General features: G+C 47.3%; 1 protein-coding gene across 1 annotated transcript in view; it reads right to left on the bottom strand.

Moving 5' to 3' along the window:
• Positions 1-684: 684 nt before the first annotated feature.
• Positions 685-13,627, bottom strand: part of LOC141146729 (aldehyde oxidase-like) — a 433,392-nt gene continuing 420,449 nt past the window's right edge. Inside the window, exons 34-35 of the mRNA XM_073633239.1 lie at positions 13,193-13,360; positions 685-3,077 (exon numbers count right to left, since the gene is read on the bottom strand). Of these exons, the coding sequence (XP_073489340.1) occupies positions 3,027-3,077; positions 13,193-13,360 (219 nt within the window). The 3' untranslated portion in view covers positions 685-3,026. The remainder of the gene's footprint in view (positions 3,078-13,192; positions 13,361-13,627) is intronic.

Genomic DNA, 13,627 nt, shown 5'->3' with positions numbered 1-13,627 from the left:
TGTGGTCCATTCACATTATTTATTTGGTTGTATTTATGAATTTGTAACATTTTTGAGCGCTGCACAAATTTTTTATTTTTCACATTACCATGCCTTGTGGAAGTATGCCGCTGGCAGAATCAACGGGTCAAAATAAAAGAAACAAGCCTAAAAAAGAAAGCAAATGCAGCCACATAATCAAAAGACTAGTGTGTGTGTGTGTGTATACATATATACATACCCCAATTACATTTTTTTTTTTTTTTTTAACTCTTGGATGTAGATATTCTTATGCGGAACTTAAAATTTGTGAACAGGCAGGCTTTTTATTGAAGAGAGACATGCTATGGGGTTTATTTACAAAAATAATTCCCATGCAAATAATCCCTATAAGGTGTCCAATATGTTTGTTTCCAATGATCATCAGCTCCATCTAGTGGCCATAATGCGGTAGTATCCTAAAATACCCCAGTCATGAAAATACAGCATTATGGCCACTAAATGGAGATTAACGTATTTTGGGGAATATCTGTGACAGCTGTGCAAATGCTGTGAGATTAGCACAGCACATTTCTTTTATTTAATAGATTAGAGAAAATAGATGTTTCTCTTGCAAAAAAAATAAAACAAAAAATAGGATTTTTGACTTGCCGTAAAATCTGTTTCTCTGAGTTCATTGACAGACACAATGCTTCCTTTTTCGGAACTATAGGGTTATATCGCCCCCTACAGCAGTAGGAACCGGACCGGTACCGGAACACCAAGACACACCACAGCCTGCTGAGGAAAGAGGAAGGGACCCTACCAGACTCGCCACCCCACCGGCGTAGAGCTTGCTGCCTCAGGTGTAGACCCACACACGTGGCGAGGATAGCACAGGAGGAGTTACAAGAAGTAGTTCCGCCTGCTAAAAACGTCGTTTGGGCTACACAGTAATGGCGCCACTGCCTGAGCACAAAAACTAAAAAATCATGACCTCTGAGCTACACAAACATGGATGCCAGCCATAAGTCATCAGCAGGCACTACGGGGAAAAGACGCCGGCTACGGCAAAATGGCCACGCTACACGAGGCAAACACAGACCCCAGGAAAGCCCCTGAAAGAGAGGATCAGGGTCCCAGACCCCCGGGAGCGCCCAGTGCCCCCCCTCCCCCCGGGTAAGCACTGCACCTGGCGGCGCGCACCCCCTGCCCTCCAGTACTCAACCCCATCCCCCAGGATACATCATGGCACCCCACTACCCCATATAGAGGAGGGAGGGGGAAAGGGGGCTACCAGGGGACCTCCATGGACCATTCACCCCCGGAAGAGAGGGTGCAAGAGTGGAGGGAAATCCGCAGGACCAATCGACCCAGGGAGGGGTCCACGTCCACCGCAAACCCACCAAGGGGGAAGGGGAACATTTACTCACCATACCAGGAGCAGACGGGCACCGCTCCAGACAGAACCTCCCCGCTACTGAAATGGGGGGATGTCGGCCATGAGGGATGCTGCGACTTGAGCCGAGACTCGGTCGTATGCGACCTCGTGAGACGTTTAACTCGCAGGGCCAGCCCCTGTCCAGTGGGGCTATGTCGCGGCCGACCTAGCGCGTAGCTGCGGTCTGCACGCGCTCGCTAGCCGAACTGGTGAGACCACTGGATCAAGTGTCCAGCCTGTCGCTCAGTCCGGCAGTTGATTGCAGATCCCACTGAAAAAAATCCAGGAAAAAAACAAAAAATAAAATTTGCCAGGACTAGAGATCCCAGCAGGGAACTAGGTCCTTACTGCTGACTAGGCAGGAAAAAACTGAAGGCCTATAGCAGAGAGGGGGGTGTATATCACCTAGGACTGCCCATGGGCGTAGCCAAGTCTTTTTTCTGCCTAGAGTCCTATTACTGTAGGGAGCGATATAACCCTGTGGTTCTGAATAAGGAAGCTCTGTGTCTGTCAATGAACGAATGAGAAAAAAGGATTCTTAATTGTCTGTTCACAATCTTTTTGATAATGTTCACTAACTGCAAAAGCACAGCTCAGTGCACAATCCTGGCATCTGTCAGATGCAAGGATGAACTCCAGTTGTATATACGGGAGTTACGTCTTCAGCATAATCTGGCCAATCAAGGTGGCCAAAGATCCTAACCCCAAAAGTAAACTGGGCCAAGATGCAGGAGCTTGTGGACATTGCATCAATGGAGGTAAAATAGTTAGCATCAATGGAGAGGGAATATAGTTATGCTTCAAGTCTGAATTTTTTTATGCTCAGATCAGTGAATCAGGTGGTATTCAAACCATTGACAGCAAGGCAACCAGCGTTTTCAGAAGGTCATCGGCAATCGCAAGTACACATTTTGTATTTGGTAAAAACTTACCCTTATGCTGCGTACACACGACCGTTTTTTCCATCAGAATAAACTCTGACGGTTTTTCTGACGGAGTTCCGACAGAGTTCTGCTGAAACGGACTTGCGTACAGACGATCACACCAAAGTCCGATCGTTTAGAACACAGTGACGTACAACACGTACGACGGGACTAGAAAAAGGTAGTTCAATAGCCAGTAGCCAATAGCTGCCCTTGTGTCGTTTTTGGTCCGTTGGAATAGCATACAGACGAACGGTTTTCCCAATAGGAATTGATTCCGTCAGAAAGATTTAAAACATGTTCTATTTCTAGGTCCGTCAGAATTTTCGAAAGAGAAAGTCCGATGTAGCCCACACACGATCGGAATATCCGATGAAATGATTCCGTTGGACCTTTTCTGCCGGAAAGTCCGGTCGCGTGTACGCGGCATTAGAGGTAATATATGATGTCTACAAATAATGTCCCCTAAACTCTACCATCATTTTTTTTTCCATCTTCCAGGCATTTCAACTGCATAGAATCATCAAAGTGTACAATTTGGTGGTAAAATTTCATATAACATCTTCATGAGGCAGATAAAAGAACTGCTTATGTTTTCTGTCAAATGTCTTATGTGAAATCCTTTAGTACTTTGCATTTTGTGCTACATGTTTTTAAAGATGAGCATTTTACCCTGAGTATATTTAAAACCAAAATGTATCTCTTCATACATCGATTGACCATGGTGTGAAAGCTGTAGGGTCATCCTTTTTGATCTAAAAAAACAAAAACAAATTTAAACAAATGATTGTGGTATTTGTAATATTTGCATACTCTCATTAGGCAAAGCTGTACCTTTTTGCATTTTTTTTTTTTTTGTAATGTATTGGATTACGAAAAATAAGAAATAAGAGCTGGGATAAGGAAATTGTTGCTGCCAGCGCAAAATGCTCATTCCATCTGCACTTAGATACTGTTAATGATTTCATCCTACTCACCTGGTAAGCTTGCAAGTGGCTGTAGCCACTTGAAAAATATGATCCACCAGTAGGCGTAGGTAAATTTCTTTGTGGTCTATAAGATATTGGACTTGTTTTCTAAACACTAGTGACATGTTGTTCCCTTGAACAGGTAGCAATATATTGTTATATGAATGGACAACTAGCTTTGAGGAAAAAAAAGCTGAATTTTTTTACTTCCGCAAGGTCAAAGACTTTTATAGGTTTATAAAATGTAATACTTAGGCCCGATTCACATATATGCGAATTGGATGCATTTTGAAAAGCACTCGATTCACTTGGCTTTCTATGGAGCCGGTTCACATATGTGCAGGCCGGCCCTGGTGCGTTTTTAGAAAAAAGTCCTGTACGTTTTTTAGCCTGGTTCAAGTTCGATTTCAAGTGTCATACAAATTTAAAATTCTCACATGAATCGCACCTTAACCCTGGAACCAAACTGCACCGGATTTCCTTAAAAATCGCAATTAAACAATGTCCGGACATATGTGAACCAAGCCAAATTCTGTGTATTTAGCCATTTGTCTGGAGATCAGGCTAGGCAAACTGATGAATACAGATTAAATACATAAATGAGAACTGCTTTACCTGCCAAAAGGACATGTAATATTGTGCTTTCTGTCCTGAGATTTATACAGCTCATTTACAAATGCAGCAGCCCTTCACTCCCCTCTGAGAAGTTAACCACAGTGGATTGCTTTTCAGAGGGCAGCTGGGAGGTGATATTTTACTTCCTCATCTCCTGTTTTAACCCTCAAAAGTCCACACCACTGTGCAACCACTACATTCAAGGCACACGATCACAGGGCAGTTGAGGCACAGCAGCGTTCACTTCAACTTTTTGCAACAGGAGGTATTTTTGCTGTGGCATGTGTACAAAATTATCTCGCTGCTTTTCACAGCTTAACGTGAAAGTAAAGTCTGTTATTTTTTTTTCTCAAAAAGTAGGACTAAAGGCAAAACTTTTTTTTAGTTTTGGATAGAATGGAGAGGGATTAGAATACCTGTCAGTTTTTACATTGGCTGAGAGCACTGAATGGGTGCCGGCAGGGCCGATCCTAGGGTCACCGGCGCCTGGGTGCAGAAATATTTCTGGCGCCCCCACATGGGCGTGGTCATCTTACCAACTCCACCCCTTTACAAATGTTTCTATGGCAACGACTCAAACACAGAGATGCTCCCCTAAGAAGTCTTTGTTACCCTGAAATCCTCCCATGATCTCTTAACAATAAAGAAAATACAGGAAGAGAGAACACTAATGAGACCTGGAGGGGAACCTCTCTGATACACACAGAGAGGGCTTCTGTTAGAAAGAGTCCCCAGACATAATACAGGATACGGTCAAAGACTGCAGACATGGTACAAGAGCTGGACAGAGACTGCAGACATAGTACAGGAGATGATCAGAGACTGCAGACATAGTACAGGAGATGGTCAGAGACTGCAGACATAGTACAGGAGATGGTCAGAGACTGCAGACATGGTACAAGAGCTGGACAGAGACTGCAGACATAGTACAGGAGATGATCAGAGACTGCAGACATAGTACAGGAGATGGTCAGAGACTGCAGACATAGAACAGGAGATGATCAGAGACTGCAGACATGGTACAGGAGATGGTCAGAGACTGCAGACATGGTACAGGAGATGATCAGAGACTGCAGACATGGTACAGGAGATGATCAGAGACTGCAGACATGGTACAGGAGATGATCAGACTGCAGACATGGTACAGGAGATGATCAGAGACTGCAGACATAATACAGGAGATGATCAGAGACTGCAGACATAATACAGGAGATGATCAGAGACTGCAGACGTGGTACAGGAGATGATCAGAGACTGTAGACATAGTACAGGAGACGATCAGAGACTGCAGACATAGTACAGGAGATGATCAGAGACTGTAAACATAGTACAGGAGATGATCAGAGACTGCAGACATAGTACAGGAGACGATCAGAGACTGCAGACATGGTACAGGAGATGATCAGAGACTGCAGACATAGTACAGGAGATGATCAGAGACTGCAGACATAGTACAGGAGATGGTCAGAGACTGCAGACATAGTACAGGAGATGATCAGAGACTGTAGACATGATACAAGAGACAGTCAGAGACTGCAGACATAGTACAGGAGATGATCAGAGACTGCAGACATGGTACAGGAGATGATCAGAGACTGCAGACATAGTACAGGAGATGATCAGAGACTGTAGACATGGTACAGGAGATGGTCAGAGACTGCAGACATGGTACAGGAGATGATCAGAGACTGTAGACATAGTACAGGAGATGGTCAGAGACTGTAGACATGATACAAGAGACAGTCAGAGACTGCAGACATGGTACAGGAGATGATCAGAGACTGCAGACATAATACAGGAGATGATCAGAGACTGCAGACATAGTACAGGAGATGATCAGAGACTGCAGACATAGTACAGGAGATGGTCAGAGACTGCAGACATAGTACAGGAGATGATCAGAGACTGTAGACATGATACAAGAGACAGTCAGAGACTGCAGACATAGTACAGGAGATGATCAGAGACTGCAGACATAATACAGGAGATGATCAGAGACTGCAGACGTGGTACGGGAGATGATCAGAGACTGTAGACATAGTACAGGAGACGATCAGAGACTGCAGACATGGTACAGGAGATGATCAAAGACTGCAGACATAGTACAGGAGACGATCAGAGACTGCAGACATGGTACAGGAGATGATCAGAGACTGCAGACATAGTACAGGAGATGGTCAGAGACTGCAGACATAGTACAGGAGATGATCAGAGACTGTAGACATGATACAAGAGACAGTCAGAGACTGCAGACATAGTACAGGAGATGATCAGAGACTGCAGACATGGTACAGGAGATGATCAGAGACTGCAGACATGGTACAGGAGATGATCAGAGACTGCAGACATAGTACAGGAGATGATCAGAGACTGCAGACATGGTACAGGAGATGATCAGAGACTGTAGACATAGTACAGGAGATGATCAGAGACTGCAGACATGGTACAGGAGATGATCAGAGACTGCAGACATAGTAGAGGACATGATCAGAGACTGTAGACATGATACAAGAGACAGTCAAGGACTGCAGACATGGTACAGGAGATGATCAGAGACTTTATATATGATACAAGAGAAGGTCAGAGACTGCAGACATGGTACAAGAGAAGGTAAGAGACTGCAGATATAATACAGGAGATGATCAGAGACTGCAGACATAGTACAGGAGATGATCAGAGACTGCAGACATAGTACAGGAGATGATCAGAGACTGCAGACATAGTACAGGAGATGATCAGAGACTGCAGACATAGTACAGGAGATGATCAGAGACTGCAGACATGATACAGGAGATGGTCAGAGACTGCAGACATGATACAAGAGAAGGTCAGAGACTGCAGATATAATACAGGAGATGGTCAGAGACTGCAGACATGGTACAGGAGATGATCAGAGACTGCAGACATGGTACAGGAGATGATCAGAGACTGCAGACATAGTACAGGAGATGATCAGAGACTGCAGACATAGTACAGGAGATGGTCAGAGACTGCAGACATAGTACAGGAGATGATCAGAGACTGTAGACATGATACAAGAGAAAGTCAGAGACTGCAGACATGGTACAGGAGATGATCAGAGACTGCAGACATAGTACAGGAGATGGTCAGAGACTGCAGACATGGTACAGGAGATGATCAGAGACTGTAGACATAGTACAGGAGATGATCAGAGACTGCAGACATGGTACAGGAGATGATCAGAGACTGCAGACATGGTACAGGAGATGATCAGAGACTGTAGACATGGTACAGGAGATGATCAGAGACTGCAGACATAGTACAGGAGATGATCAGAGACTGCAGACATGGTACAGGAGATGATCAGAGACTGTAGACATAGTACAGGAGATGATCAGAGACTGCAGACATGGTACAGGAGATGATCAGAGACTGCATATATGATACAAGAGAAGGTCAGAGACTGCAGACATGGTACAAGAGAAGGTCAGAGACTGCAGATATAATACAGGAGATGGTCAGAGACTGCAGACATAGTACAGGAGATGATCAGAGACTGCAGACATAGTACAGGAGATGATCAGAGACTGCAGACATAGTACAGGAGATGATCAGAGACTGCAGACATGATACAGGAGATGGTCAGAGACTGCAGACATGATACAAGAGAAGGTCAGAGACTGCAGATATAATACAGGAGATGGTCAGAGACTGCAGACATGGTACAGGAGATGATCAGAGACTGCAGACATGGTACAGGAGATGATCAGAGACTGCAGACATAGTACAGGAGATGGTCAGAGACTGTAGACATAGTACAGGAGATGATCAGAGACTGTAGACATGATACAAGAGACAGTCAGAGACTGCAGACATAGTACAGGAGATGATAAGAGACTGCAGACATGGTACAGGAGATGATCAGAGACTGCAGACATGGTACAGGAGATGATCAGAGACTGTAGACATGGTACAGGAGATGATCAGAGACTGCAGACATAGTACAGGAGATGATCAGAGACTGCAGACATGGTACAGGAGATGATCAGAGACTGTAGACATAGTACAGGAGATGATCAGAGACTGCAGACATGGTACAGGAGATGATCAGAGACTGCAGACATAGTAGAGGACATGGTCAGAGACTGTAGACATGATACAAGAGACAGTCAGAGACTGCAGACATGGTACAGGAGATGATCAGAGACTGCAGATATGATACAAGAGAAGGTCAGAGACTGCAGACATGGTACAAGAGAAGGTCAGAGACTGCAGATATAATACAGGAGATGGTCAGAGACTGCAGACATAGTACAGGAGATGATCAGAGACTGCAGACATAGTACAGGAGATGATCAGAGACTGCAGACATAGTACAGGAGATGATCAGAGACTGCAGACATAGTACAGGAGATGATCAGAGACTGCAGACATAGTACAGGAGATGGTCAGAGACTGCAGACATAGTACAGGAGATGATCAGAGACTGTAGACATGATACAAGAGAAAGTCAGAGACTGCAGACATGGTACAGGAGATGATCAGAGACTGCAGACATAGTACAGGAGATGGTCAGAGACTGCAGACATGGTACAGGAGATGATCAGAGACTGTAGACATAGTACAGGAGATGATCAGAGACTGCAGACATGGTACAGGAGATGATCAGAGACTGCAGACATGGTACAGGAGATGATCAGAGACTGTAGACATGGTACAGGAGATGATCAGAGACTGCAGACATAGTACAGGAGATGATCAGAGACTGCAGACATGGTACAGGAGATGATCAGAGACTGTAGACATAGTACAGGAGATGATCAGAGACTGCAGACATGGTACAGGAGATGATCAGAGACTGCATATATGATACAAGAGAAGGTCAGAGACTGCAGACATGGTACAAGAGAAGGTCAGAGACTGCAGATATAATACAGGAGATGGTCAGAGACTGCAGACATGATACAGGAGATGGTCAGAGACTGCAGACATGATACAAGAGAAGGTCAGAGACTGCAGATATAATACAGGAGATGGTCAGAGACTGCAGTTCCTATGGACATTAGTAGATAATGGCCGATTGGCCCTCTCACCTGACCCAGCGATGGTTCCTCTGATCAGGAGTAAGCTCACTCTGAATTGCCCGTGGTGACTCCGCTGGGTAGCACCCAGATCTGTATTCTGGCAATGACTCCATTCCTTTCTCCGCCAGGGATGGCACCAGGCTGTGTGGCTTTCCCTCTGGTGGCGCAGGGCAGTGGGGTTTCCTCTCTGATGGTGTTCCCTGAGCACTGCCCTCTCCCTCTGGAGTCCTGGGTGCACTTCCCTGAAAGCTTTCCCAGGCTCCTATATCTCTCTCTCTCTCCCATTTAGCTGAGCATGCTGTGTGGACTGCAGTTTCCGTGTTACAGTGGGGCTGCCAGTCCTCGGGACTACATGTCCCACAATCCTCTTCTCCTTTTTCTATTCTATTTTTCCCTGGCTGATATGAAGGCGGGGGAAGAAACATAGTGGGAGGCTGTGCTGGCCAGCGCCGCTCACTAGTATAGCAGTGCACGTGCGGAGGAGAGGGAGAGGGAGGGGAAGGGGCGAAAGAAGAGCCTGCAGCTGCAGTGACGTCACTAGGGTTGGTGTCACCAGGTGCGGTATAACATGGTGTCACCCTCCTTCCACCAACTTTAGTTGCCCCTCAGTACAGACCTCCCTCCACTAAGTATAGACCCCCACTAAGTATAAACCCCTCTCTCAGTACAGACCCCCCTTCATCAGTATAGACCCCCCCAGGACAAACCACCCCCCCTCCATTAGTAGACCCCCACCAGGACAACCCCCCCTCCATTAGTACAGATCCCCCCCAGGACAAAGCCCCCCTTCATTAGTACAGACCCCCCAGGTCAACCCCCCTCCATTAGTACAGACCCCCAGGACAAACCCCCCTCTATTAGTACAGACCCCCAGGACAAACCCCCTCCATTAGTACAGACCCCCTAGGAGAACCCCCCTCCACTAGTACAGACCCCCACAGGACAAATCCCCCCTTCATTAGTACAGACCCCCCAGGACAAATCCCCCCTTCATTAGTACAGACCCCCCAGGACAAACCCCCCCCTCCATTAGTACAGACCCCCCCAGGACAAACCCCCCCTCCATTAGTACAGACCCCCCCAGGACAAACCCCCCCTCCATTAGTACAGACCCCCCCAGGACAAACCCCCTCCATTACTACAGACCCCCCAGGAGAACCCCCCCTCCACTAGTACAGACCCCCACAGGACAAATCCCCCCTTCATTAGTACAGACTCCCCACCAGGACAAACCCCCCTCCATTAGTACAGAACCCCCCCAGGACCCCCCCTCCATTAGTACAGACCCCCCGGACAAACACCCCCCCTCCATTAGTACAGACCCCCCAGAACAACCCCCCTCTATTAGTACAGACCCCCAGGACAAATCCCCCCTCCATTAGTACAGACCCCCCCCAAGACAACTCCCCCCCATTAGTACAGACCCCCAGGACAAATCCCCCCTCCATTAGTACAGACCCCCCCAAGACAACTCCCCCCCATTAGTACAGACCCCCAGGACAACCCCCCCATTAGTACAGACCCCCCAGGACAAATCCCCCCTCCATTAGTACAGACCCCCCCAAGACAACTCCCCCCATTAGTACAGACCCCCAGGACAACCACCCCATTAGTACAGACCCCCCCAAGACAACTCCCCCCCATTAGTACAGACCCCCAGGACAACCACCCCATTAGTACAGACCCCCCAGGACAACCCCCCCATTAGTACAGACCCCCCAGGACAACCCCCCCATTAGTACAGACCCCCCAGGACAACCCCCCCATTAGTACAGACCCCCCAGGACAACCCCCCCATTAGTACAGACCCCCCAGGACAACCCCCCCATTAGTACAGACCCCCCAGGACAACCCCCCATTAGTACAGACCCCCCAGGACAACCCCCCCATTAGTACAGACCCCCCAGGACAACCCCCCATTAGTACAGACCCCCCAGGACAACCCCCCATTAGTACAGACCCCCCAGGACAACCCCCCATTAGTACAGACCCCCCAGGACAACCCCCCCATTAGTACAGACCCCCAGGGCAACCCCCCACATTAGTACAGACCGCCCCCCCAGGACAACCCCCCATTAGTACAGACCGCCCCAGGGACAAACAAACCTCCCTCTATCAGTACAGACAGACACATTAACACCCGGGCAGCAGTGCAGCCGCGCCGCCCGGGTGAAGAACAGATCGAGCGGGGGTGAGAGACAGCGGAGGAGAGAGAGAACCTGTGTCAGGCTGCAGGCACGGGCCGCCCCCCCTCCCCCCCCTCCCCCCAGCGAAGTCACTGCGCGGCTGGTCTCTCTCAACACAGAGACCAGCCGCTCCGATCTCCGGCGGCTGCTCTCCTCTGACAGGAGGAGGAGGGAGGGGGGACAGGCTCGCTCTAGCAATGTAAAGCACAGCGGCGCCGGCGCGGCCGCTCCGCGGCGGTGAGCTGCTGCGGACAGAGCTATTTCTGGACACGGAGGGGAGGAGGAGGAGGGAGGGGAGCACTCTGGCGCTTCAGCGCCCCCACCTCTCTGGCGCCTGGGTGCACTGCACCCCGTGCACCCGCCTGGGACCGGCCCTGGGTGCCGGTTGGCAGACCTTTTTTGGCCATGCCCCTTCGACAGAAGGCAGCCGAACGGCCAGCTTCTGTCAGACTGGCTGCTGTACACATGGGTTGAATGTCAGCCAACAGTTCCTGCTGCTCTCAGTGATGCTTGTGAGAGAAGGAAGAGGAGAGAGAAGAACTGAAGCCAGGCACAGCACTGGATCAATACAGGTAAGTATTTAAGGAGGAACTGGGGGGCGCTGCTATTATAAGGTTTTTTTACCTGCAGAGAATGCATTAACCACACCCGCAGCCAAATCCCAATGCATTTTCAGGTGCATGAAACCACGTGGTGCAAAAGCACCATGCGGCTGCGATTTTGAAAAGGTGTGGGGACATTTTCCCTGTGTGTTCCCGTAGGTACAGCAGTCTATTCAAATGAATAAGCTGCTGAGCCAGTGCAAACGTGGCACGCAGAATGTGTAATGGGTGTTAAAGTAACCTAATACAGGAGCTGTGTTACTGGCCAGATGATAGGTGAAAACAGATAGAAAAAAGGTTAAAAAAGAAAAAAGAATGCAGCCACCAAATCTAATGCCGCATACACACGGTCAGACTTTTCGTCAACAAAAGTCCGACGGACGCCGACGGACCAAATCCGGCAGACAATTCGACCGTGTGTGGGCTTCATCAGACCTGCAGCGGACTTTTTCGGTCGAAAATCTGACGGACTTTAGATTTGGAACATGCTTCAAATCTTTCCAATGGACTCGAGTCCGGTTGAAAAATCCGCTCGTCTGTATGCTAGTCCGACGGACAAAAACCAATGCTAGGGCAGCTATTGGCTACTGGCTATCACCTTCCTTATTTTAGTCCGGTCGTACGTCATCACGTACGAATCCGTCAGACTTTGGTGTGATCGTGTGTAGGCAAGTCCGGTCGTTAAAAAGTCAGTCGAAAGTCCGCCAAAAGTCCGTCGAAAGTCTGCCGGACAGGCTGTCGGACTTTTGTAGCTGAAAAGTCCGACCGTGTTTACGCGGCATTATGATTGATAAGCTGCAATATATTAATATTTTTGGTTTTGGGTTTAATACTGCTTTAAATGTATTTTCTAAAATCAGCCTCTCTCAATCAATTTACCCCCAAGGAACCCATGAAATAAATCTGTTCTAAATGTGAGCAGTACCTGAATCTGACCTGGTACCAGCCTTTGGCAGCCTCTGTATTGCATAGCTGGAGTGTAAGTGAAAGAAGCACAGAAAGGAGGCAATCAATTTATATAGCAGTAAGAAGAATGCTGATAGGTGAAGAAAAAGTGACAGAGAGATCTAATTGCTGCTTCTCCTTTTACTGTCCAGTAAGAGGCTGCGGGGTCCAGGATGACCCAGACTCAATGGAAATGGACTGAATGATGCCGTCAGACCGAATACATCTAGTGGCACCAAAAAAAGACCAGTATCTATCATTAAATGATATCTTTAAATTAGTATCATTGATATTTATCCATTAAAATACGTCATATGGTTCTACTGTAAAATGTGTTCAAAAAGGAAAGTGACGTAGCAGCAATCATTTTCTAGTGTTTTTTTACAATAGGTCTGAACACAATAAAAGGCCTAGTTTCCTTTCAACAACGTCATACATGAATCTTGTTTTTTTCCAATCACAATGATGCAGTATAATTTATGCTATAAAGCAAGATATAAAACAGTTACCATATCAGTGAACTTGTCTCCACAAGCCATACGTATCCTCTCTGGGGTTGCAGGGCTGTTTAGTGTAAAAGTGCTCGACAAGCCTCTTTCCTTTCGGACAGATGATAAAGCATCCTTTATTGCAAAGAACACAGCAGACCCTAGGAAAAGGCCTGCTTCCCCAATGCCCTAGAAGATAAACATACCCATCATGTAGAACTCCGAACCTTTCTCCACTTCTTCCAAAAGTTTTTGCCTGAACTTTTTTCAGGTTTTATTTTAAACGCCAGGTTTTATTTGGAATGGAAGGGTTGGGGTTTTTATTGCTGTCTGTTTTTAATAGGCAGATTATCCTTACTTTCTGTGCCAATGCAATAGCCATCAGGTTAAAACTTGACAGCAGTCCTAATCTTTCCCCAGTCTATTTAAACCTTCCACGAAAGTAGAACTGACAGT

The sequence above is a fragment of the Aquarana catesbeiana genome, linkage group LG06, assembly GCF_042186555.1.
Source record: "Aquarana catesbeiana isolate 2022-GZ linkage group LG06, ASM4218655v1, whole genome shotgun sequence".
NCBI lineage: Eukaryota > Metazoa > Chordata > Amphibia > Anura > Ranidae > Aquarana > Aquarana catesbeiana.
Note: the sequence above shows the minus strand (reverse complement) of the source record. Positions and strands in the feature narration are given on the sequence as shown.